This window comes from Triturus cristatus, chromosome 4_1, assembly GCF_964204655.1.
Source record: "Triturus cristatus chromosome 4_1, aTriCri1.1, whole genome shotgun sequence".
Lineage (NCBI taxonomy): Eukaryota > Metazoa > Chordata > Amphibia > Caudata > Salamandridae > Triturus > Triturus cristatus.
This window is the reverse complement of record NC_140585.1, coordinates 323,371,028-323,398,552: the sequence shown is the minus strand read 5'-3', so window position 1 is coordinate 323,398,552 and position 27,525 is coordinate 323,371,028. Positions and strand designations below refer to the sequence as shown.

The following is a 27,525-nucleotide window of genomic DNA, read 5'->3' as shown; positions in this document are numbered from 1 at the left end:
TGGAGCGCTGGAGGGTGCTTGCCACGTCACATTCAGTGCCAGAAGGATACGCGCTGCAACCTTGGTTTTTCCTTGTGGGTGGGGAAGCCTCCTAAAGTCCCTCTAACACAGAACGGGGCAGGGCCCCGACCCCGGCACCAGCACCGCGATGATGCCGGACCCGCATAGACTTCTGCTGCCACAGTGCCTCCATGGAAGAGAAAACCCAAGACCGGGGTTCCCACGTTGCTAAGGTAGCGCCCACGTCATAGGAGGGTGGGGCCCGCTACTGTGGATGGTGATGCGGAGGAGGGTGAAGCCAACGGAGACTTCGCTCCATGTCTCACCGCATAGAAGGAGCCGGCAGTGCCTGAGGCTAGAGGGTGAGTGACCCCGCCTCACTTGGCATCCCGGGGAAGAGCAGGCTGGAGGGAAAGCACCATCCCCCATTTACTGCTAGGAGGCAGCGGTACCACGGGGTAGCAGGCAGCTGCTTTGGGCCATTCCTTTGCCTCCCGTTTGAGAGAGAGAGACTTGCAGATTGCGGGCCTATGGGGAAAGGGGGGCGAGGCTGGCCCCGTTGGTCAGGAGTAGTGGCAGGGCCCCTCTCCCTTGTTGGTGGCAGTTGCCCCTTCCTTTTAGGGGCATAAAGGGGTAAACCTCAACAAAGAACCCCGCTCCTCCCTTTGAACAAAGGAGGTGCATCAGAGGTCCCGGTTGGGATCAGGGATTACCTCAGTGCTGGTTGAAGGCAGGCGGAAGGCTGAGAAGCCTACCAGGAAGGGATCAAGTTGGCGAGCAGTAGCTCAGAAGATTGTACAGTGAAGGTGTTGTTATACTGTGTGCAATTTACTAGTAATTACTCTAGTTCATCGCTGCTGATGTTGTTTATGCATATCGTGTTGTGCTAAGTGCAATCCTACCAGTAGTCACTGGTCGCCCTAACTGTACTTTTTATGATAATTGCCCAAATGGCAAAATGGTTTATGTAATCTCTGTTAAGTCATGACAAGTGCCTAGTGGCACAGTGATATATGTGATTGTGTTCTAATGTGTTTGTATCGATAATACAAAGGATATTTTTATATAACCTTGTGTGGAGTTTCTTTGTGGTGTGCTTAGTGTGTTACTGCTTTGTGAGTGTGTTGTGCAAACGCTTTACACATTGCCTCTGGGATAAGCCTGATTGCTCTGTCAAGCTGCTAAGGGGGTGTGCAGAGGTCATTAGAGCCTCATATTCTTATCATAGAAGTAAATGTCTGGGGATTATGGGCCTGAGTTATATATTGGCAGCTAAGATAATCCATCTCAACAGCCACAGAGTGCCCTCCCCTCCAATATATTGAGGAGGATGTGGCAGTGCTATCTCTTGATGGCTCAATGGCATTTGATTCTATCAAATGGCTGTATATGTTCGTGGTACTTTAAAAGGTGGGACTGGGCCCTAAATTCGTAGCCTGGGTAAGGCTCCTCTATACTGGAGTGCTGGGACAGGTGAGGGTCAACAAATATGCCTCCCGGAAGTTCGAGCTATGAAGGGGTACTAGGCAGGGATGCCCGCTCTCTCCGCTGATATTCTCTCTTATTCTGGAGCCTCTTGCGGCCTGGGTGCGAAGGGACGTGATGGTGCGAGGGCTGCGGTGGGCAGAAGAAGTGGAGGACCGCATATCCTTATACGCAGATGATATACTGTTATATCTAGCATCGCCGCACAAATCGATCATAGCGGTATTGAACATATTCACAAGTTTCGGTAAATATAAAGGATATGCTATTACCTGGCACAAATCCACATTATATATGTTGAGAGGCCCAGCCCCCCGACTCCCGTCGAACTGGAATATAGGAGTGGCGACGGAGGGGTTTCGCTATCTGGGAATTTTTGTTACACCAGACCCAGATTGTTTTTATAGTTCCAACCTGGCTCCCCCTCTGGCTAGACTGTGAGCCGACGTGAAGCACTGGAGGTCGCTGGAGGTCGCTGCCTTTAACACTGTTGGGGAGGGCTGCACAAGATGCTGGCCCTTCCTCGTTTCCTTTATATACTACATAACTGCCCGCATAGAGTCCCGGATTCATACTTTAGAGCAGTTGAAGGTGAGATTCGTTCGCTGCTGTGGGATGGAAAGACCTCCAGGATTGCACTGAAAAAACTGACGAAAGGTTGGTACGATGGAGGCATTGCACTCCCTGACCTACAGCGCTACTACTGGGCTGCGCAACTGGTAGCTGTCAACCACTGGATGTATCACCCCCCTGATGACCCAGCGTACGTGCTTGACCGATATCAAACAGACCGGTCCGGATATCTGGGGGCTCTGTACACTGCCGATAGGAAAGGGAAGGGGAGATTCTTCGGTCCTACTCAACATACACTAGAGATCTGCCACTTAGCTAATTCCCAGCTGGGGTGGGCTGGAGTCCTCTCGCGGGCCACACCATTGTGGTTCTCCCAGAGGCTCGGCATGCTGTGCTATCAGCCCGGGATCGACAAATGGGACCTTATTGGAATTTCGGCAGTGAAAGACCTGGTACAGAAGGGAGCAATACTTACTTTCGAGGACCTCCGGAAGCGCTACCATATGGTGCAAGGAGAAGTATATAGATATTTGCAGATAAGACATGCGCTGACGGCGGCGTTCCCGTCTTTTAAAGATATACCAGAAACGCCGCCACTAGAGGACTGTCTATTAGATGGACCTCTTAATTCAAAGGCAATATCCCTAACTTACAAAAAGTTGAGCAATAACTTACCAGACATATTTCCATAGCTTAGAGAGCGGTGGCAGGACGATTTAGGCCCTATAGATGATGAAGACTGGCAAACGGCTCTCATGTCCACTCGAGAAGCGGCCATCACACAAAGATTCAGGCTGATTCAGCTTCGCATATTGCACCGATCATACATCACAGGGAAAGTTCTGGCGAGAATAGGAGCTAGACCTGATGACTTATGTATGAAGGGGTGTGGACAACAGGCCACATTTTATCATACGTTAGCTAATTCCCAGGTGGGGTGGGCTGGAGTCCTCTCGCGGGCCACACCATTGTGGTTCTCTCAGAGGCTCGGCATGCTGTGCTATCAGCCCGGGATCGACAAATGGGACCTTATTGGAATTTCGGCAGTGAAAGACCTGGTACAGAAGGGAGCACTACTTACTTTCGAGGACCTCCGGAAGCGCTACCATATGGTGCAAGGAGAAGTATATAGATATTTGCAGATAAGACATGCGCTGACGGCGGCGTTCCCGTCTTTTAAAGATATACCAGAAACGCCGCCACTAGAGGACTGTCTATTAGATGGACCTCTTAATTCAAAGGCAATAACCCTAACTTACAAAAAGTTGAGCAATAACTTACCAGACATATTTCCATAGCTTAGAGAGCGGTGGCAGGACGATTTAGGCCCTATAGATGATGAAGACTGGCAAACGGCTCTCATGTCCCGTCGAGAAGCGGCCATCACACAAAGATTCAGGCTGATTCAGCTTCGCATATTGCACCGATCATACATCACAGGGAAAGTTCTGGCGAGAATAGGAGCTAGACCTGACGACTTATGTATGAAGGGGTGTGGACAACAGGCCACATTTTATCATACGTTGTGGAGTTGCCCAGAGATACGTGCACTTTGGGAGGGGGCCTCAGAGCACATGCAAACCTCCCTGGGAAAAGACATAGTACTGACACCACAACTGGGACTGTTGAACATATGGGAGGCAACTGACCTCACGGAAGCTGAACAGCACTTCACAACACTGGGATATACGTTGGTGAAGCAAGAACTGGCCAGAGGCTGGGGGGAGTAAACCCACCACGTGTCACCTTGTGGGCTAACGAAATGGATAGATGCATGCTAGTAGAGACCGCAGTTTTTAAGGCTCGGGATGCCCCAAGAAATGGGATAAAAAGTGGTCGCATTGGAATGCATATCGAGGAAATCTCTGTGTATCGCCTACTGCTGAAATGGAGATGAATAAGCAAGTAGGATGTGAGGGGAGGGTATAATATGCATTGAGAACTAATGGCTGTTCCTAACTATGTTGACCATCTTAGATATGTCGTCCAATCATGTATGTATGGCTGTGATTGAAACCAATAAACAAATTATTTTAAAAAAAAAGTCTAAATGTGCTTTACATTTAAATTTGAAGCGCCTGATTGGCAAAGGTAACTTACACCTTTGGGTACCTTTACACTATTGAGTAAGTTTGCTACTTTTTATTATTCACAAACTCAGGGCCTGATTCACACAGGTAAGCTTGCAGTCTTGTGTAAGTTTACTATTTTTAATATATTAACAAATTAAGAGTTAACAGTTGTAAACTTACTTTTTACTAGGAGATTGTGAATAGCAAAATAAATAGTACAAAATACACAAAAATATAAGTTTACCTTTGTGAATCAGACCCTCTGGATGTTATTTACTACAATTTTTTGTTTTAAAAACATGGCCAACCAGTAGTACTGCAATATCCTCCCATAGAAAATGATGAAAGCAGGGTCGTAAAATAAAATAGCATAGGAAATAACATGAAATTATATTAACTTATTAACATTAGTTAAAATATAAATACATATGAATTTATATAAGACAAATATACATAGTACATATTTATTATTTAATTATAACATTTAATAACTTATTTAGAAATCTAAATAATTTTGTTCATAATTTAGGGCCTGATTTAGATCTTGGTGGATGGGTTACTCCATCACAATAGTGACAGATATCCCATCCGCCAAAATATAAATCCCATTCAATATAATGGGATTTATTTTTCGGTGGTTGGGATATTCAACACTGTTCTGACATAGTACTCCGTTTGCCGAAATCTACATAACATAACAGGTGTATTTGTAAAGCACACGTTCACCCCAGCAACGGGGTATCTTGGCGCTGAAATAACAGATGTATATTGTTACCCAACTCAATGGTACTCATTTTATCGACCTCAAATGGATGAAAGGCTGAGTGGACCCGCCGGGATTTGAACCTGTGACCATGAGGTCGAACACAGGCCCTTGCAGTGGATGCATTAGTCCACTGAGCCACCAGACCCGGAATCAGACTACTAATTTAATTTAACATTCTTTCCTAAGGGATTTTATTTTAAGTACCTACCTCCAATATTTTCTATTGGGAGGGTGCTGCAGTACCAGTGGTTGGCCATGTGTAGTGCTGAATGTACTAAAAATGCAGCTTGTGACTATCAAAAAGTAGTAAACTAACTCAGAAGTGTAAACATACTCTAAAATGCAGTTTGTGACCCAGGCCCGAATTGTCATTGAATATTGAATATAGTTGTTGACCAGATAAGGATGAGGAGCAACAAAATCCTTAGGGGATAACCAACAGCTTCTGGTTTGTCTGTAACACTTTAAATTTGTTCATTAGAAAACGTGCTATCAGGAGAAACACAAATCAAATCAAACATTCATTTGACTGCCCTAGGGGTACATAAAGTGAAATGTTTCAGATATGAAATCTCAGTGATAGTATATAACCTCTCCCTGCTACATTCATTAGAACAGTTTGTTTTACTGCCAGAAGGTATTAAGGATGCTTCACTGAAACAAATAATTCAACAGTAACATAAGTACAATTAAAACGCCACCAGTTCTCGACTGCTGTATCTCTTTGTATTTAGATTTAAGACGGTATTTCAATAAATACCTAAGGCAGGAGTATGGCTTACTTAAGAAGTGAGCTGCTCTTTCATTTTTAGCTTGCGGGCAATAGCAAGCAACCTTTCCCTTCCTTGTACCAACTACTTAGGTGCCACAGAGATGAAGAACATGTCTGGTGCAGAAACAAAATAAAATAAAAAAAGAGAATGGATAAAGATACAAAATTAGTTAACACAGCAGTTCAAGTGCATTAACAAGTAAGGGAACTATGAGCCTGAGTACAATCGGAGGGGTGTCATGAGTCTGAGGGTGCTGCTAAAGACGTGGCCACAGGGAAAAAATATTCAGCAAATATTTTGTTGGGCTTTCACCTTCAGGCAAATACAAAATATAATGCATACACCTTAAAAAAGCGAATGTATGTAATCAGAGTGTAATGCACTTGTTTGTTATGAAAGCTCAGTTGGTTCCAGATGCCTATGTCTACAAGTATTCAGTCAGAGAACTGAATACTTACATGTGTTATTGATAGTGCTACGAGGTCCCAGCTTGCGACTGAAAGCACTATGAATATGCACTTCTTTATTTTAAAATGGAATTGCGTACAGGAAAAGATAGGCTGTCCCAAAATGTGCAAAGATATTATGGCCCTGACTCACAAAGGTACATTTTGACTTTGGAGCAAGTGTATTATTTTTGGTAGTCACAAACTCTGGGCTTGTTTTGAAGTGCTACAAAATATACTACAATTTGCAATTCATAAACTATTTGTAGAGTTGTACAACTCTGCATTCCTTATACTTATGTGTGGGAAGTTCTCCGTCCCGACTGCTAAGTCTCAGCAACTTAAATATATGTTTTAGGAATAAACGTGGGTGGGACTGGAGGTAATGTGCAGGGAAAGAGGCAAACTTACTACGAAAGGGGAGGGTAATATGGAAGAGTAAGGGGAGTTTAGGCAGTGACAGGGAGAGGTTTAGGAAGGGGTGTCACCCACAACACAAGAGAAACCCACATTTGTAGTAAGTTTACACTTGGAGGGCCAGACTCACAAAGGGAAACTTACATTACTTGTATGTTTATTACTTTTAGGTATTCACAAACTATGTGCAGAGTTGTATGACTCAGCACTCCCTATGCTCATGTGTGCCGAGTTCTCGGCATCTGTGGACTCCGCAAGTGGGGTGTAGAACTCTGTACACATAAGCACATACGTACAGGGAGTGTAGAGTCATAACATTCTGCATGTAGTTTGGGAATTGCATTCTGTTGTAATTTTGTAGTACTACAAAAAAGCTACAAAGTGCAGTTTGTGAATCAGGGCCATAGTTTGTCACTACCCACTTGTGCTCCCCTAAATCTGTATTCTGAGCTTCCTTTGCCCACTTGTTTTCAGTGTTGTTCTCATCTATGTATGCTTCTCCCTAAATGCCTGTTTTGCTCTTGTGTTATCCAGTTTTTCTATCTCTTGTGTTATTTTCTACCCTGCGCTCTGTGTTCTTCTTTCCACGAGTGTTCATGTTGTTCTCTCCCTTGTGCAATGCCTTTTCTCCCCTTGTCCCAACCCTCCCGCAAATGGCTACTCCATTTCACCCCCTCTATCCCTAATGTCCTTTTTTTATTAATTTGTGTTTTTACACAAAAACATCTTTATTTTTTTCCTTACTGATGTAACTGGGATCCACCATCAGTAAAGAAAAATGCAAGCAAATGGCACCTGCATCATTCCACTGGCACACAGATGCGTGCTGGCACATAAGCACGCACAAGTCATCACACCTGTGCCCTCTAGTGGAATGAGTAAGTACACTTGCACACAAAAATGGACGGAGCACTTTATGTATTTATTCATAGCCCACTAAACAAACTGGATATCTCTATTACACGAAAATCTCATTAGATAATTATGGCTCTCCATTGAATTAATTTTAATTTTGTGTTCCCTGAGGACAAAATGCCTCCTAAGAATCCTAATCTTGAGGAAGACATCAGCAAACTTACTCTCCCATACTGTGTGGTGGAAGTGCTACACACTGACAACTGGTTGCTGGAAAGTATATTCTACCAAGAAGTAAATTCGACCAAGAAGAAAATTGACTCTGAAAGAACTGTAACTCCTGTACTGTCAGAGGGACTATTTATTGTATTTTATCGGCGGAAGCTTTTTGGAGCTATTAGTTCTTTCAAATTTTGTGTTGTGTTAGATAGATAGATAGATAGATAGATAGATAGATAGATAGATAGATAGATAGATAGATAGATAGATAGATAGATAGATAGATAGATAGATAGATAGATAGATAGATAGATAGATAGATAGATAGATAGATAGATAGATAGATAGATAGATAGATAGATAGATAGATAGATAGATAGATAGATAGATAGATAATTGTTTGACATTTTCAATGTGGGTGTACTACTATATGGCTAACAAATAATGCCATTATGTGAACGTGATGAAATGTCTCAAAAAATAGTCTGTGAACATTGTATAGAGCATATAAGATTTTTTGGCGTATTGTTGGCTGCACAGATTAATACATGCATTTTTGAATAGCCATTAGCTGACACAATTAATAGGTTTTAGTACACATGTCAACTACGATTGCTGATCAATGGCCGGTTGGAGAATTATGTGGAAGCTATATATTTTATAAAGCATACACATAATTTTCCTCTCGACCATCCAGCTGCAATAGTAGTTAATACATATCATATTGATTGTGGGAAGCAAATGTTAGACTAAATAGGCTTTTAAGGGTGGATTACTATTTCTCTGTATTAAAGTCTAGAGATAGGTATTTAATTACACGAAGTATCTCAAATTACGATTGCGGAGAATGATTTTGGTGTTGATTACTGCCTCTGACAGGTTCTAGAGGAAGACGATTTGTGCTGTAATAATTCTGGTTAGAATCTATTCTTGGCTGTCCGAAAGGATCTTGTAATAATAAATCATTAAATATACATCAATATATATCAATATATAGCCAGATAGACGCATAAAGGGCCTTTGGGTCATACCTGTTCTGCCACTGGTCTTTCTGAGTGCCATTTACACTCATATTCCATCTATGAAAGCGAACGGTTTGGGGTAATGGTTCAGTCCACATCAGTCATTGTCGTTCTTGTCTCTTGCCCTCTGAATGACGGCATTTTCTAAGCACGTGTGGATCTATTTAAAAATGTATGGGCTTCATGTGTAAGGGCTGCATGGCCAGTCCTTTAGATCTGAATTTTCTCCTTTTATAGTTCCCCTTTCCTGTTTTTGCTTCTCCTCTTTTTATTGTAGTGATTCTTAAGGGAATACCACAGCTCTCCAGGCAGCAATAAAGGGTCTCTTGCTTGCGCTTACTTCATCTTCAGAGTGCTGAATCTCACATGGCCACTCCCTCTAAACTAGGAGACCACAATGGAAGATTCTGGTCCGTAGTGAATCATTGTTTAATCATTCCAAGATGGCCAACACCTTGGTTCTAAATGTGTAGGCCATGCCTGGAAATTAAAACAACAATAGACTTTTCACAATCCCTTTGCAAGATGACTCCTGTTGCTCGTTTAGTTGAGTTTTTCCAAGAATATGCCCGCCATGTTGAGACAGCAGCGTGTTTTCTTTTTGTACTTGCATTCTTTTAATTTATCTTGCATATGTTGTTGCATGTGTGTGTGTTTTATTGTGGTTGTGTCAGAGGGTCAATGTAAGAATGAGTCAATTGATAGATGAATGGATGCATGAGTGCAAAGAGGAGTGACAGAGTGCATGTGTAATATTTTATTGAGTGCCTAAGCCTTTCGACGACATGAAAAATGCACTTTCATTCATAACCCAGACCTATTGGCACTCCTGACACTGATTAGAGTGTGGATACGGAAATCCAGAATTTCTACAACAAAAGGAAGCCAACAATCAGGATGCATGGGGGTGCTGCAGGACCTCTATCTCTCCTAGTTGCAGCTCCTAATTTTGTCTGAGAATAAATGTTTTGTCTGTTCTTTGGCAGATGTCTATGTGTTTGGATGTGGAAGTGAAATCTAAATTACTCTGCTGTTTTGGTGCAGAGAACTCACCACGCTATCCAATCCCAGGAGGATAATCATCAGAAAAAAGAAACAGGCCCACAGAGGTGAGAAAGGCATCAAGAAGACAGCTCGTGGATAAGCAATAAATGCAAGGCCAGGACCTGCAATGAAAAACAAAATTGGCCAGGAGATCAATGTAGCAAATAACCTGACCATGATAGTTTGAATTGTGTAGCAAGGGAGCCGTGGACCCTGACACAAGGGGGGAAACACAGCCACACTGGGTGTGCGAGAACCTCTCAAAATCGTGGGCCCTCGTGCCACTGCACCTGCTGCACCATTGAAAACCGCAGGATACTTCTATCATTATTAGGATGAGCATTAGTAATGCGTGAATGACACCCTGTCCATGTTGCAAACGCCAATCACTTATGAAGTCAAATAAAGCAATGTCATGCTCTCCACTTGGTGCAGATAAAATCTACAGAGAGCTCCTCGATTATAAATATAGTTTTTTCAAAATATATCTATCTCTTTGTCACTGGAGTCCGAGGTTCTCAACACTTGAGTTTTTTGGTGCTACGTCTGGCACTGCTTCCTCACCCATCACAGAATGAGAAGCATTTAAGGTAGTGATCCATGGCGCCGCCCTTAATCAGGTAGTGGATACCAGGAAGGTGATTCTTTGCCAGCTCCATGACGTGCAGGACTCGTTGGGCCCCCTTGAGAGCGCAGAATCACAAAACAAAGATGCTGTGCCTCATTTAAAGAAAGCCAGGGTACAATATGCAGAGCTGTAAGAACGACTCGGGGTGGTGGACTTTCGTTAAAACACGCAGAGACTGCACAAGCACATGAATGCATGATACGTCCAGACCTTTCCCCCACACCGATCCTAGCCTTAAACACTCTGAAGGGTGAGGTGGTCACACAATGCAAGAATAATATAGCCTTTCTGGACTATTATACAATACTACATTCTGCACACCCCACCCCTACCCCTAAGAGCTCTGGGAGTTCGTAGGGATAGAGTGGCTGCCTACAGTGCAGACACCAAATAGGGAGGCCCTTGCTAAACCTATTTAGGTGAATTAAATCAGAGGGTCCCTAACAGAATTATGCAAAAAAAACAGTTGATGGACAGAATGCAGAACAATTTCATACCTTCACCCCAGTACAGAGATCTGGGCCTAAATCCATCGTTATTTTGCTCACCATGCCATTCCAGTTTGAACCCAGCCTTATGCAAATCAGTCTTGACCCTGTGCCTCATGGGAACAGTCCAGCCCGAACTGCCAAGCCAGGTCCTCCCTGGACTGGAACCAAGCATCCTAGGACCGGTTTCGGGGTTTCACCCCTCATCAGCCAGAATAGCTTGATTCCAGTGGCATGGAAAGCACGGGACGCACGTCTGAGCATACCCGTCCCACTCGGGGTGACAAATGCAAAAACAACAGTTGATGGACAGAATGCAGAACAATGTCATACATTCACCCCAGTACAGAGATCTGGGCCTAAAGCCATCGTTTTTTTGCTCACCATGCCATTCCAGTTTGAACCCAGCCATATGCAAATCAGTCTTGACGCTGTGCCTCATGGGAACAGTCCAGCCCGAACTGCCAAGCCAGGTGCTCCCTGGACTGGAACCAAGCATCCTAGGACCAGTTTCAGGAATTCACCCCTCTTCAGCCAGGATAGCTTGATTCCAGTGGCATGGAGAGCACAGGACTCACGTCTGAGCATACCCGTCCCACTCAGGGTGACAAATGCAAAAACAACAGTTGATGGATAGAATGCAGAACAATGTCATACATTCACCCCAGTACAGAGATCTGGGCCTAAATCCATCGTTTTTTTGCTCCCCATGCCATTCCAGTTTGAACCCAGCCATATGCAAATCAGTCTTGACCCTGTGCCTCATGGGAACAGTCCAGCCCAAACTGCCAAGCCAGGTCCTCCCTGGACTGGAACCAAGCATCCTAGGACCGGTTTCGGGGTTTCACCCCTCTTAAGCCAGGATAGCTTGATTCCAGTGGCATGGAGAGCACAGGACGCACGTCTGAGCATACCCGTCCCACTCGGGGTGACAAATGCAAAAACAACAGTTGATGGACAGAATGCAGAACAATGTCATACATTCACCCCAGTACAGAGATCTGGGCCTCAATCCATCGTTTTTTTGCTCACCATGCCATTCCAGTTTGAACCCAGCCATATGCAAATCAGTCTTGACCCTGTGCCTCATGGGAACAGTCCAGCCCGAACTGCCAAGCCAGGTGCTCCCTGGACTGGAACCAAGCATCCTAGGACCGGTTTTGGGGTTTCACCCCTCTTCAGCCAGGATAGCTTGATTTCAGTGGCATGGAGAGCACGGGACTCACGTCTGAGCATACCCGTCCCATTCGGGGTGACAAATGCAAAAAAAACAGTTGATGGACAGATTGCAGAACAATGTCATACATTTACCCCAGTACAGAGATCTGGGCCTAAATCCATCGTTTTTTGCTCACCATGCCATTCCATTTTGAACCCAGCCATATGCAAATCAGTCTTGACCCTGTGCCTCATGGGAACAGTCCAGCCCAAACTGCCAAGCCAGGTCCTCCCTGGACTGGAACCAAGCATCCTAGGACCGGTTTCGGGGTTTCACCCCTCTTCAGCCAGGATAGCTTGATTCCAATGGCATGGAGAGCACGGGACTCACGTCTGAGCATACCCGTCCCACTCGGGGTGACAAATGCAAAAACAACAGCTGATGGACAGAATGCAGAACGTCATACATTCACCCCAGTACAGAGATCTGGGCCTAAATCCATCGTTTTTTGGCTCACCATGCCATTCCAGTTTGAACCCAGCCATATGCAAATCAGTCTTTACCCTGTGCCTCATGGGAACAGTCCAGCCCGAACTGCCAAGCCAGGTCCTTCCTGGACTGGAACCAAGCATCCTAGGACCGGTTTCGGGGTTTCACCCCTCTTAGTCTTCAGCCAGGATAGCTTGATTGCAGTGGCATGGAGAGCACGGGACTCACGTCTGAGCATACCCGTCCCACTTGGGGTGTCAAATGCAAAAACAACAGCTGATGGACAGAACGCAGAACAATGTCATACATTCACCCCAGTACAGAGATCTGGGCCTAAATCCATCGTTTTTTTGCTCACCATGCCATTCCAGTTTGAACCCAGCCATATGCAAATCAGTCTTTACCCTGTGCCTCATGGGAACAGTCCAGCCCGAACTGCCAAGCCAGGTCCTTCCTGGACTGGAACCAAGCATCCTAGGACCGGTTTCGGGGTTTCACCCCTCTTCAGCCAGGATAGCTTGATTCCAGTGGCATGGAGAGCACGGGACTCACGTCTGAGCATACCCGTCCCACTTGGGGTGTCAAATGCAAAAACAACAGCTGATGGACAGAATGCAGAACAATGTCATACATTCACCCCAGTACAGAGATCTGGGCCTAAATCCATCGTTTTTTTGCTCACCATGCCATTCCAGTTTGAACCCAGCCATATGCAAATCAGTCTTGACCCTGTGCCTCATGGGAACAGTCCAGCCCGAACTGCCAAGCCAGGTCCTTCCTGGACTGGAACCAAGCATCCAAGGACCGGTTTCGGGGTATCACCCCTCTTCAGCCAGGATAGCTTGATTCCAGTGGCATGGAGAGCACGGGACTCACGTCTGAGCATACCCGTCCCACTGGGGTTAAAAATGCAAAAACAACAGTTGATGGACAGAATGCAGAACAATGTGATACATTCACCCCAGTACAGAGATCTGGGCCTAAATCCATCGTTTTTTTGCTCACCATGCCATTCAAGTTTGAACCCAGCTATATGCAATTCAGTCTTGACACTGTGCCTCATGGTACAGTCCAGCCCGAACTGCCAAGCCAGGTCCTCCCTGGACTGAAAACAAGCATCCTAAAACCGGTTTCGGGGATTCACCCCTCTTCAGCCAGGATAGCTTGATTCCAGTGGCATGGAGAGCAGGGGACCCACGTCTGGGCATACCCTTCCCACTCGGGGTGACAAATGCAAAAACAACAGTTGATGGCCAGAATGCAGAACAATGTCATACATTCACCCCGTTTTTTATGTCACTTTGTGAACATACCAATTGTGTTCCCCACAGAGTATTTTCAACAGCTTAACAACAGCTTAACACTCTGTTGACTGAACTAATATGGGCAATTTCAGAACAAATGGCAGTGGTAATATAGCACAGGTCAGCATCTCCACACTATCTTCCAATAAGTTTTTAAGTATATATGTACAAGCGTGCTCAATGTAAAACACTGTGCCGCTTAACCAGTGCTAACCTGTGTAGAAAAAAGAAGAATTTTCTCTATACATTTAAAGATCAAACATATACTACAGAGCACAGCAACAAGTTATATTGACAACCGACCTAGCTGTCAGTTGATTTTAATGAGCATAGCACCATGCAATATGTGCACTAGATTATAAAACCATCCAAACACAAAAAACAAAAACAAGAAAAATCTTGGTTGTGTTGATGCGAAGTATGTAGCGTAGATACAGACAGCCGACACGTGTTTCTTCGTGCAGACGACTTTTCCAAGGCTTAACAGCAAAATAGTAAAGATTCTGAGTAGGTTAAAAAAATTCCTTTATTGTACAGGAGAAACAACAACATTGGAGATAGTCCAAGCTTCAAAATTTTGTTTATCATAACGAGCAGACTGTTTTTCTACGCCTTACAAGATTACTTTTATGGGTGCTCTTTGAAAATTGGATACACGAACCGTACATCTTTTACAACGTGCGGCCTATATAGCACTACATTTTTTGAAAGTGTTCCGAAGCACTGTTCTAAACCAAAAATTTGAAGTTTGGACCACCGCCATTGTTGTTGTTTTTCCCGTACAACAAATGGATTTTTTTAACCTACACAGCGTCGTTGCTATTTTGCTGTTAAGCCTTGAAAACTCGTCTACACATAAAGATTTTTCTTTTTTTTTTTTGTTCTTGGATGGTTTTATAATCTATTGTACATATTGCATGGTGCTATGTTCATTAAAATCAACTGACAACAAGGTCAGTTGTCAAACTAACTTGTTGCTGTGTTCTGTATTATATGTTTGGTTTAATATGGGGGCGAGGTAGCCAGTTTAGCAAAACTTCAACTTCCAATGGATAAAAGAGGGCTGGAAGCTGCAGACTTTAGCGCATACTATTTAGCTGGCCATTTGCAATGTTTATCATACTGGCTCACTGGCCATAATCGGAAACAGATTTTTTTTGGGGGGGGGGGGGGGGGGTTCCCACGGTTGCAAATAAATCTATATAAGGAAACCCCAATGTAAAGATGTTGTTCTGATTGACGTCATCATGTAGAACCCACTGTAATTTTCTTGAGAATCCTGCTTAGGGAGTCTGTTAGAGTATTCTGGACACCTGGTAAATGGGTTGGAGTGGCCATTAGGTCCTTGGCGAGCAACTAGTTTCATCTTATTGAGATTCCAGTAACAAGGCTCTGGACCTTGTACCCTTGGTTGTTCAGATAGTTCATTTCTGTTGTGCTGTTTGTCTCAAAAACGAGGAATTGTGTCTTGAAAAATGGAGGGTTGATATAAGTAATTTCCTATGCGGACAGTGTTTCCTGAATTTGAAGGTGATCTATGTGCAGTCTACAACCTAACAGAGAGCCAACGGACACTACTGTTTGAGAAAGAACATCCTGATGGAAAGGCATACCTTGTAGAAGATTTTTTTGGTTTGCACCACCTTTTGAAGAACTACCTCATGTTGAGGGAAAGTGTGATCTTGTCTTCCCAATTGCCAGAATGTTGATTCCACTAGCCCTTCACACATTCTTGTAGAGGTCACATGTGGAGATGGGGATGTGGAGTCAGAAATTTGCAAGATGTCATCGAGCCTAGAAGAGAATGACATTTAAGACATGTGGATAAAAGTCTCTCCTCTGAAGGATACAATTTTGCTTCTATGACGTCGATAGTTACTCTAGATTAGGCCTGGATGGTGAACACCGCTCAGTTTGCGGAGTTGGCAGAGTTTTCCGCACTCCGCGGAGCACGCGGAGTTCCCAAAAACTCTTCTCCGGAAAGTGGAGGAGAATTTTATTCTCGTTCACGCTTGCCAACATTAAGTTGGCAAGCGCAAGCAAGGGAAATCCAATACTAGACCACCTCCCAGCGAGATTTCTCAATGCGGATGATCGCAACCTCTTGTGTTGAGAAATTATCTGTTTGTGTCGAGGAAGCTACCTCTTGAGTAGAAAATCTACTTGAGCAGCAGAAAGAAGCAGTGCCCTCTTGTGCTGGGCATGGTGTGGTTTGCTCTGATTTTTCAATGCAGGGCAAACACCGGCCGGTAAAAATCAGTGCGAATTGCACAACCTATCGCACTCCATCACGTGCGGAACTTCTCATAGCGTGGCAGAGTTTTTGGATCACAGAGCGGAACTCTGCGAACTCTGCCCAGGCCTACTCTAGATAATGAAGAGACTGAACTGGCGATCAGGTTGGTTTAGGTGATTGACGTGAAGACCTTGTCGATTGAGAGTAGTGACAGTTAAATGATACTGACGTTGTGCTTGTTGTTGCATTGATGCCTTGATAAGCCAGTTGTCTAGATATGGATAAATAAATATTCAGAGTTGCCTGAGGTGTATAGTGACGACTGCCTTGCACTTCAAAAGTGTTCTGGGGGCTGATTTCAGTCCAAACTGAAGTACTATGTACTGGTAGTGATTATGTCCTAGTACAAATCCCAGGAATTTGCTGTGTTTTCTGGCTATTAGAATGAGAAAGCGGGCATCCTGAAGATCTATATAACTGCCCCAGTCTCCTTGATGAATCTGAAAATGAATTTGATGTAAAGCTAAAATTCTGAATCTTTCTCACTGTATCTATTTGTTTGTGACTTTCAGATCTAGCATGGCTCTCAATTTAATTTATGGACATTTCTTTTTGAACAAGAAATAACAGGATCAAATCCCTGTTCCCCGTTGGTTGAGAGGTACAGGCTCCACCGCATGCTTCTGCAGAAGAATGTTCATTTCTGATCTCAGCATCTGTAGATGTTGATCAGATGATTTTAGTGGAATACTTGGTGGAGGATTGGTGAATCTAAGACAATAACTACTATTCTGTACAATATTCAGAACACACACATCATTTGTGATGAACTTCTACTCCTTTAGATATTCTGAAATACTTCCCCCTACTGATTGGGTAACGGAAGAAGGGGAAACAGAGGTTCATTGTTTGGCGCCTGTAGGAGTCTTTCCTGCTTGGGCAGATTGGTGGCCGCCTCTTACCTTTTTTTAATGCCTTTGATGTTGCTGTTAAGGTCTTTGCTGCTGATGTTGGTGGTTTCCTAGCAACCACTGAGAGGTTTGAACCCTCTGCGGATAAAAACGCCTCTGTTAAGGTTTGTAAGTATGCTTTCTTTGCTCCTTACATTTCTCTAGACTAACCTCCTTCAAGGTCTCCATCTTGCTTTTCTTGCGCGCCATCTCATTGTCTGTATGACTCCCTGTTTGACTTGGCCCTTCTGGCAGGTTCACCCCTGAACTTTTTTTGCTTTTCTTGGTGACTTGGTGACTTGGTGATAGTGGTTTTTGGTTTCTGCGCACTTTCCCTGTGTCCCAGGGTAAAGTGCATGCGCACTCTGAGTGCATGTGGTGAGATAGGCCTGCCCTCCCATAGGAATGCATGGGGAATGTATGTGTCCCTAGTAGTTCCTGATGCATGGGGTGTGCCTGGTCGAGTCTGGTATGTGCGGACTCGTGTGATCGAATGCTTCGCAATGATGTATGATGCGTGATTATGTCATGTGCGGAAGTGCCACTTTTAGGAGTTGGCATATTAGTGTAAAAGGTGTCTGGCGTGTGATTGGCTGGAGCTGGCTGGTGAGCCTGGCTCCAGGAGTCTGGTTGGGTCTGCCCCAGTGGTGAGTGTGAGATTAGCATGCTGATGGCTGGGGAGGAGTGCACCTTGGACCTGAATAGGGCAGGGCTTTCCCCCACACAATGCTGGCTCCGCCCCCTGTGGTGCGACTGACGACCCTAGCCCTGCCAGTGAATAGAGTGTGGGGCTGAGCACATCAAGGGTGCTCCCCAACCAGCTGCGACTGGTTTTCCCCCTCACCCTGAACCCAGAACAAAGGGTTTTACGTTATAAAAATGGGGCTGTGTCCCCACAGAAACTGTTCACTTCCAGGATCCTGAGGGGGGCTGCTGCTGCTGGAGGCCAGGAGGAACCGCCACCTTGGACTGCCTTCCTGCCTGGAGGGCCCAGTGAGCTGGCCCCTGGCCCAGCCTTGCCCCCTGCCCACCTTCCTAAGGACCTTGCTGGACTTTCTTTATTTTGGCCCCTAAAGCGCCTGGAAGCGCTTTTCTTTCACTCACAGCGCTAGGAGCGCTGTATTTGTGGCCAGCAGCGCGGCGCTGCAATTATTAGCAAGGGAACCCCGACGTAGGGATTCCCTGCTATTTTGTCATATCCAAAGCGGGTGCCCACCCCGCATTGTGTGCTCGTTGGCGGGTGCCCACCCCGCTTATATACTCCTTTTGATAGTGGGAGCCTACCCCGCTTATCGCCGTGGTTTACGTGAGGGAGCCCACCCCTCATCGCCGCCGTCTCCGAATCACCACTGCGGCCCCGTTCGGCCGAACCGGAAGTCAGGCGGCCCGTGTTGGGACGTGGGCGGGACGTGGCAGAAAGCAGGAAGCGGACGGGAGCCTACCCCGCGCTCCTGCACTGAAATCGGAAGTCTTCTGACTGACGCGGGGCTCCCGTGAGATCGAGGGAAGCCCCGCGCCTAGAAAAGGAACCCGCCGAGAGAAGGTGCGGGCGGGAGCCTACCCCGCGCTCCCGCGATCCAAAAATAATCCAGCCGAGTCCAGCGGAGCTCCCGTGAGATCAAGGGAAGCCCCTCACTGAAGGAACCACCCGGAAGAAGCCGCGCAATCCGGTAAGTGGTGTTGGCAGCGTTCCTGAGTCCCAGAGGGGGACTCCAACGTAGTGCAGCCACTGGATAGTTGGGGGTGTGTCGGGGGCACGCGTCTTGGTGCCCGGCCCGCCCCCTAGCGAAACCCGGGCCGGCAAGCGCAGTGCTCGGTCCTCCTTCCCGCTGCCCCGCTTGACAGTGGGCAGCGGCAGCCGTGCTGAAAGAGGCATCGTCCCAGAGTCCCCCGTGTGGGACTCCAACGTGGGGGCGGCCTACTTGGTCAGAGCGCGTGACGCTCCAACCCCAGGGGCATCGTGAAATTGTGTGTTTAAGAGCCTGCGAGGGCTCCAATGACGGGGGCATTTCGTTTATGCTCAGAGCGGCCCCGGAAGGCAGCGGGCCGCTCCTACGTTATCTAGGGGGCATTTCTTGTTTTAGAGCCTGCGAGGCTCAGGGGCATTTCTTGTTTTAGAGCCTGCGAGGCTCAGGGGGCATTGCTTGTTGTAGAGCCCAGAGGGGCTCAGGAGGCCATAACTGTTCTAAGGGCCCAGAGGTGCCCAGGCCTCAGTCCCCACAGCTGCCCAGCACTTAGTGGGCAGCTGCCCCGTTTAGGCCCCCCCCCTGACATTGGGACACAGGGCGTCCTAGCCCCGACAAGGCCAGTTGGCCTAGGGACTGCCCCAGTGGTGGCTTATGTGAGTTGGGCGCTATTCTTCCTAACCTGCACCGCTGAATGTGTTTTTATGCGTCATGTGCTTTGTTTTACACCGCTGAATGTATTTTATGCATCATGTGTTTTCCTTCCCTACACCTCTGAATGTTATGCATCATGTGTTTATGTGCTTAGACCCCTAGAGGTATTGTGATACTAAGGTGGTTGCTTTTCTCCTAGTACAGGTGGTACTAGTGAGGTCCTGATTCCCTGCGTAATATTTTCCTAAGGTGGTTAGGGTTGCGTAGGTGGTACTTACCTGATACCATTAGCTACTGGTTGTGCTCTACAGTTACTTTGTGTTATGTTCTACATTTACTATTGGTGATTTGTGCTAAGTTCTAAAAGTGCTAACTCCTGACAGTGGTCCATGTGGCCCTGTCACCTGTACATATAATCCCTTGTAAATTCTGCCCGTGCCTGTTGGCACATTGTAGAGTGTGTGTTTTTATCTAATGTGTTTTGGTAATACAAAGGCTATTTTTATATAATACCTTGTGTGGAGTTTCTTTTGTGGTGGGCCTTGAGGGTTGTTGCTGGGTGCGCGCGCAAACGCTTTACACCTTGCCTCAGAGATAAGCCTGACTGCTCGTGCCAAGCTACCAAGGGGGTGAGCAGGGGTTATCTTTGGCGTGTAACTCCCCAACCCTGACTAGAGTGGTGGTTTCTGCCTGGCTTTGGCGCAAGCCCTAGCCAACCAGAAATCCCATTTCTAACACTCCCAATCAGAGGGTTACCAAGGAAAGGAAAGTTGAATATCCTCTGCTGAGATTGCTGCTTCAGTGCTGTAAGACAAAGCTAAGAATATCGCCAGAGAGCCAATCCGTGGATGTAACCATGGGCTACTAGCAAAGATGAATCAACAGCCATCTTGATCACTTGATTAGGAACCATAATGCCTTCCTACATGATTTTTATGAAGTCCTCTCTGTGGTTTCTTGGGAAGTTGTTTACAAATTGCTGTAGATCATAACGATATATCTTACCTCTCGAGAAGGGCAGATGCACTTACCGCTTTCATTTTTGTGGCAGCTGTGCCATATACCTTGCACCCTACTGAGTCCAGTTTCCTGCTTTGTTGTCTGATGAAGCAATGTAGGAAGGATTAGTTGACTGAACTTTCTTTGCAGCCAAATTCACAACTGAGTCAGGAGAAGGGTCTAACCGTAGAAATAAGAGGACCTGCTCCAGAGGCTTATATTTTTTCAGAAGCCTAGATACAGCTGCTTTGGCTGAAGCTGATGTAAGGAAAGGTTCCATGGCTGGTTCAAAAAAACCTGGAACTAGAGGTAGAAGGGGTCTTGATGCTGAACATTGGTGAAGAGCCTCAAATATCACTGATGTAGCCGTTGATGGAGAAGTCAATAAAATGTCAGTTTTGTAGCTGCTCGTACAGGCACCTCCTGAAACGTATGATGTCACCAACTTAGTTGGGGAGAATCAGTCAGCATCGGTGAATATCTTCCAGTGCTAGAGGAAGAGGTGAAATAAAAATAGGAGGCCACAAAGGTAAAGGAGGTCACAAAGGTGCCTCTGCCTGAGGAAGAGGTGGAGGCAAAGTACATAGCGTAGGTGCTGCAGAAGCTGGAGGAGGTGGTGGAGAAGGCTGGCAAGAGTGCGGAATAAGACCCAGCAACTGTGGTGAGTACGCCTTGGAATATTCTAAGTCAGTAGTTGATGAGAACCTTCTTGGTATCAATTTCCTGACAAGTGTCTACAGATCTGGTGTGGCTTGACCTGGACAGACTTCTCCACGTTGATTGTCCTTTATGTCTCGACATGGATCGACTATTCAATGTCGAGTATCCCCTGTGTCTCGATGTCAAACTTCGTCTCCTTCTCAACATTAACCCAGCTCTCCCCAGCAAGCATAAAGGGCCCTGTGACTTAACTTTGATATCCTTGACCGGGAAGGCCTTTGTTTTTGAGGATTTCTTCTCATATTGGATCACCCTTTCCTGGAGTCCACAGAGGTAGGTGGAAGAGCCCTAGTAGAGGACCGACACTCTCCTCGCTCACGTAAAGTCCGCCATTCAGATAGCACCTCATGCTATCTGCATCGCTCTTAAATTCCATGTAGGTGATTGTTCTCCCTATCCCTCAGGGTACGCCTAGAAAAGGTCTTGTAGTGCTGAAATTTGTCAGGAATGTGACTGTTAGGAAGGCAGACAATAGACAGATCTGATCATGATCTGATTTGGCCTTCTGTCTGCCACAGGCAGGGCATTTGTTAAATAAAGATGCATTTTATTTGACTACAAAAAGAATCTTCTTATCAGAAAATGACAGAAAAACACTGTAATTGTTCACAACCATTGAGTAAAGGTGTTAAGAAAATGCCTAAGTAAGAAGTTTGAAGAAAAAAAGACCAAAAAGTCTGAGCTCAATGCTTGCACTAAGACACTTATCACCAGGAGCCGGAAAAATGAACTGAGGTAACTGCCATCTGCTGAGCATGATGTTAGATTGGTGGGCTGTGAGATCTTAAAGGCGCAGAATTACTTTTCATATCTGCAGAACTACAGCCTATAAGTCTGCATTGTCCTCTTCCTTCTTCTAAATGTTGCTTTAAAAACGGTTTGTGAATGAGATTTGCAAATGACAAATGACTCAGCTCCTGGTAATTTTCTGTTTTCTAAATTATATATTCTAAATTAAATCAATTGGCCATATGGCCTAATTTATAGGCTGCAAACCTTTAAATAAATGAAGTGCTAATCCTGGCTTTCCTGAAGTAAAGCAAACACTAAAGAATATATATTGTAAATAAGTGCTCCGAGGTCCACTGCACGTGAACAGGATTATAAGTGCCTATGATTATCAATGGAGGTCCCCTGAGAGAGAAGTCGAGTTCTTCCTCCTCTCCCTCTATGTATAGTGTCACCATGAACCACTACACGAACACCTCTGGAAATCTTGTGGGTGGTTTTCATAACATCCACCACTGATAACCAGTTTTCAAAATCACAAAGCGAACTTATTGCAGGTTCCATTTAAACATGCTGAACAGTCAGTGGATATATATCGATGTTAACCTACACCTGAGAAAATGAGTTTATACGTATTAATGGATCCTACAGCATACGCAAAAGGAATAACCTGAGGATTTAGGCGAGGAAGTTCTGAATCCATCCTTTCAACATTTTACCAAGCCTCCTTTTGGGTTCTTGTCCCACTGACTGGGGCTGACATTTTTTGTTACCAATGGTGTGTCTATGAGCTCATAAACCACAGAACCTGTCAACGTACCATTAGTTTGGATTTCAAGTTATCAATTTTGCAGCGTCCTAATGCTAGAAATGTGAATCCCATGCTGAATTTTATGGTTGGGCCTAGTGAGTTATAAATACTTATTTTAACATTTAGATTTTAAAAAAAAACTTCTATAACAATAATCATGACAATTTAAACATCAAACCTTCAAGACAACATGGCGCCTTTAACTGCAGCTACAATACCATTGACCTATAATTGGGCCTGCACTACTACCTGAAGTACAAGCATAGAGCCAGGTATTGCCAGCTATAATACGTGAACATTCACAATCAACGTTGATACAAAACAATCTGAGTTACCCAAGCAAAAAATGTACATTTACTGAATATGTCCACTTTCTAAAGGAATCTTAATAGTTTCAGACTATGTGATTTTATACATACAGAATTCCTCCTTCCCCGCCATAAACGCAATGCCCAATTTATTGGTGTGATACTTTCACTCACCTGACTCTGCCACTTCGGAAATAGGCACACCCTGTTCTTGAGCCATAAAACCTAATATTGAAAATACGGCAAAACCTGCTACAAAACAGGTACCACTGTTGAGGAAACAAAGAGAAATTGAATCCCTGGACAAGGAAAAAAAGGATAAGTTAGAAACTAAAATTTGGTACCATCATTGTCAATTTTCAATGAGGGAAACATTGCTTAAATAAAGACCATGAAAATCTGTACATTTCCCAGCAAATGTATGCTTAGGCAATTAAGGGGAAACAAAGTAAATGCAAGGTTTTTTGAAGATGAGGACGAAGGAGCACTTTATCAGCCTCCTGCTGCAATGGAGCTTTGTTCCATGCTTCTTTTGCCTTACTTTGATACCAGACTTGCTAATCAGTCCAAGCCACTTTGAAAGCCAGCTAACAGTACTGGTGGTGGGAGCACCAGTGCCCCCTGGCTGGGGAAAGCAAGGAAAAGAGTTGGGGACTTGGATTTTTCTGGAGGCAGTGGCTTCCATGCGCCAGGTATTAAATGGTTCAGAAGAATGGAGATGTTTATTTAGTCTGTCGACATGGGAAGAAAAAGGAATGAGAGCAGCTTTGTCAATCGGCGTTTATCAGGATTTTTAGCTAATTTGCCTGAGGGATGAGATATTTTACACATAGGTTGCCTAAGAGAAGGTCCACTGGAATTGTGCAGCAATGCACCAGAATTTATGCAGTGTTTGACCAAATTATGTGACAAGAGAAGATTAGTGCATGGGCATGATATTGTCATGACAAAGACATGTCTAGTCATAATTTCATCTATGCTTAGATTATGAGATAAATATTAAGGTTAAGTATTTGGAAAGGGTTAGGGTTATGGATAGTTTGAGGGGAAGGGTTGGCTTCAGTGGTAGGTTTAGTCTCAGGACTGGCGATAGTTTCAGGGCAAGGTTTACGCTAAGGGCCGGCGTTAGGTTAATCTCTAGGATCAGAATTTGTACACAAAAATGAATTGACAAACTCCAATGGGGTGATCAATTTGTAGTCAATATTTAGGACATGATACTTATGGAAGGTCATATTCTTGCAACTATATTCTAGTACTACTGACAACTATATTCTGACACAATCCTTGAATAAGTTTCAGGGATGCAGGAAAGGATAGAGTTAGGGTTAGGGATAGGACTTAGGCTAGAACTGTGGTTTGGATCTATTCGCTATAAGGATCTGGAACAAAATCCCTGTTTCCATAAGGACTGCACCTACACTGCTCAAATTTAGGAAAGAGTTCAAGGCACACCTCTTTAACGAACATTACGTCACAGTACAGTAAAGAATCCACTACCTAGCTACTTTTCCTATCACTCATTGACTGTATGCTTGCCTTTGATCCTGTACACCAGTATAAAGCCTTTTTGACTGGGTTTGTGCTGTACAAATACCACATACCACTTACTTACATGCATACATACAAGGGCAGTACTAGATATGCTCATATACATATAGGATTAGATATGTATTTTACAAATATATTGACTACATATATATATATATATATTTAAAGTATATATCTGAAATGATAATAAGTCATACAATATAAGTGTGAACGATATTAGGGTAAAATGCAAAGTCTATACTGAAAATATGACTTTTTCATGTTGTTATATTTTGTTGTTGATATTGTTTTATAATAGTAGAGCCGTATTCCTTAGCATTTTTATTATTATATCACACATCAATACTATTGGGGAAGAATTTCATCGCGTTAGCTCAAGTTTAACACTTAATTTATGAACATACACCTCAATTGTCACCAGATGAAATTTTAAAAAAGGTGTTCCGCTGCGTGCGTTGTTTTTCAACTTTTGATCTGTTTGGGCTAGAAAGGTTTTTGGGCTATAAATGCACAATATGCCCCAAAAGGTAGATTTTGCTGCAAAAAAGGTGCATCTATATTTATTTGAAAAACATTGAAGCCACATAATCACATGAATCCTGTTAGAACCGGCGGTCTCTAGTTGGCAGAGGTATACACTTCTGACAAATAGGGACCAACCAACTCTAGTCAGGGAAAGGGGATTACACACTCAGATAACCCCTGCTACCCCCTTGGTAGCTTGGCAGAGCAGACAGGCTTATCTCAGAGGCAGTGTGTTAAGCATTTATGACCACATACAGTAATAAAGTGAATACACTACAGATGGACACGACACAGAAGTTATTATAAAAATAGTATTTTTATATAAGGCTTAGCACAAGACCAAATAACGACAAAAATATACCACAGTCTTAATAAATACTCTTTGGAAGGAAAAATAATAGTTCAAGTAAGGTTTCTTCTTGGCAAATAGTTCGTTAGCAAAGTATTCTTCTGAGCACAGTTCTTTGGCAACAATGTAACCCCCACAGGAGTCACACGACGTCGAGTCTACAAGATTCCCAAGGTTCGGCGTCGACCGCGAGGAGCGCTACGTCGAGCCTGGAGTCGCAACAGACCCCACAAGTACAGTACCTTGAGAAACGAAGAAAACGAGGATCCACGGCGTCGAGATGTCGGCGTCGAGGTCGGCGTCGATCGTGCCTCGGAGTCGGGCCAATCCGCAGCGGCGTCGAGGGATGTCGGGCCGGAGCAGCGCTCACGGCGTCGAGAAGGGCGTCGAGTCGATGCGATCAGCAGCGGCGTCGGGACGGGGTCGCTTGGAGGCAGAGCCGATACTCACTCCTCACTGGCGTCGATACCGGCGTCGAGACGGGGTCACTTGGAGCCGGGGCCGATACCCACTGCTCACTGGCGTTGCTGCTGGCGTCGATCAGGCCCGGCGGCGTCGAGACTGCAGATTTTCCCTTGCGTACTGGAAACAACACTTTCCAGCAATTCAGCAATTCAGTAGATGGTGAAGTCCTTTGGCCCTGTGACTTCAACAGGAGACTGGCACTCTTCCAGTCCTTGGAGATTTTCTAGCAAGTGTTCAGAGAGTACACACCAAGTTCCTCTCTCCTTGTTCCTTGGCAAAAATAAAGAAGCAGCTTTCAGGTTCCTCCACAGCAAAACAGCCCTCTGGCAGAAAGGGGAGGCAAGTCCTAAGATCAGCAGGCTTCTTGTCCTTGGTACAGGTTTCCTTGTCAGAAGTGATCTGAGTTCTTGGTTCAGGGGTCCTTCTCTTATACCCCTTTTTCCCTTTGTTCCCTTTGTCCAAGCAGGGCGATTCCCACCATCTCAGGTTTGTTGTGGGTGTTGCCAGGCAGAGGCACCTGGCCTATTCACTGGGCAGGGCAGAGTCCTCAGCCGCCCAGCAGGAGGCGGAGCCAGTATTGTCACTGGTAGGAGCAGGGCTATCAGTCGCCCAGCAGGAGGCGGGGCCAGTATTGTGTCAGGCAGGGCAGGCTACTCTTCCCTCACTCTACGTGTAAACGCCCCATTCACCCCACACTGACTCACTCAGACCTCTGGAGCCACTCAGCCCCTGACACACACACCAAACCAGCAGAGACCGGTAGATAGTTGGACAAGAAAATAGCCACTTTCTAAAAGTGCTATTTTCAAACATAGAATTTAAAAACCATCCAGCCTAAAGGGTGTGTTATTAAATTCTGAGTTCAGGGATACTAAACTCGACTTGCTACCATGCTCCCTGAGTCAGATAGATTATAATGGAGTTAATAATCAGTCTGCCCAGTCTGGCCTATTGGAGGCAGGTAGCCCTTCAATAGTGAAAAACGAAAATGGCTGTAATTCACTATTAGGTCATGCCACACACATCAGGGCATGACCTACCTTTTACCAACAATGCACCCTGCCCTAGGGCCTACCATAGAGGTGTCTGAAATGTGGCAAAGGGAAGGTTTAGAGACTGGTAAGTAGGTTTCCTTACCAAGTCGACATGGCAGTCAGGGACTGCACGCAGGCGCCGCGGTGGCAGGCCTGAGACACATTTTGCACGCTGCTTCTGTGGGTGGCACAACCAGTGCTGCAAGCCCACCAGCAGCAGTTAACTTACACGCCCTTGGCACACGCAGTGCACTAGACTAGGGTCTGAACAGTAAGTCAACCAAGCCAATCATGGTAACACCAATCAACGTAACAATTTAACATAGGGAGCACTTGCACTGTGGCACTGATCAGCAGTGGCACAGTGCCCAAAGCAATAAACCAGCAAAAACATCGTAAACAGAGGAGGCAAACAGAAAAAATGGAGGAGAGACTCATGCCAATGATGCCAGGTCTAACACGTGTCCCCTCCAGCTGAAATGTGGGGAGAACTACCCTTCACCCAGGGAGTCCTCATCACTAAGGCGGAAAAATCTGGACAGACCATCAGCATTGGCGTGATCTGTACCAGGGCGGTGTTCCACCGTAAAGTCCATCCCCTGTAGGGAAATGGACCACCTCAACAGCTTTGGGTTCTCACCCCTCATCTGCATTAACCATCTGAGGGGCCTGTGGTCCGTCTGAACCCGGAAGTGAGACCCAAACAAGTAGGGTCTTAGCTTCTTCAGCGCCCAGACCACAGCAAATGCCTCACGCTCTATCGCACTCC

At 45.2% G+C, this 27,525-nt stretch overlaps 1 protein-coding gene across 1 annotated transcript in view; it reads right to left on the bottom strand.

Annotated features, from left to right (window-relative positions):
* The window catches only part of LOC146854876 (sodium- and chloride-dependent GABA transporter 2-like), a 183,692-nt gene that overhangs the window by 128,707 nt on the left and 27,460 nt on the right, over positions 1-27,525 (bottom strand). The window contains exons 3-4 of the mRNA XM_085651051.1: positions 23,007-23,131; positions 9,682-9,794 (exon numbers count right to left, since the gene is read on the bottom strand). Of these exons, the coding sequence (XP_085507177.1) occupies positions 9,682-9,794; positions 23,007-23,131 (238 nt within the window). The remainder of the gene's footprint in view (positions 1-9,681; positions 9,795-23,006; positions 23,132-27,525) is intronic.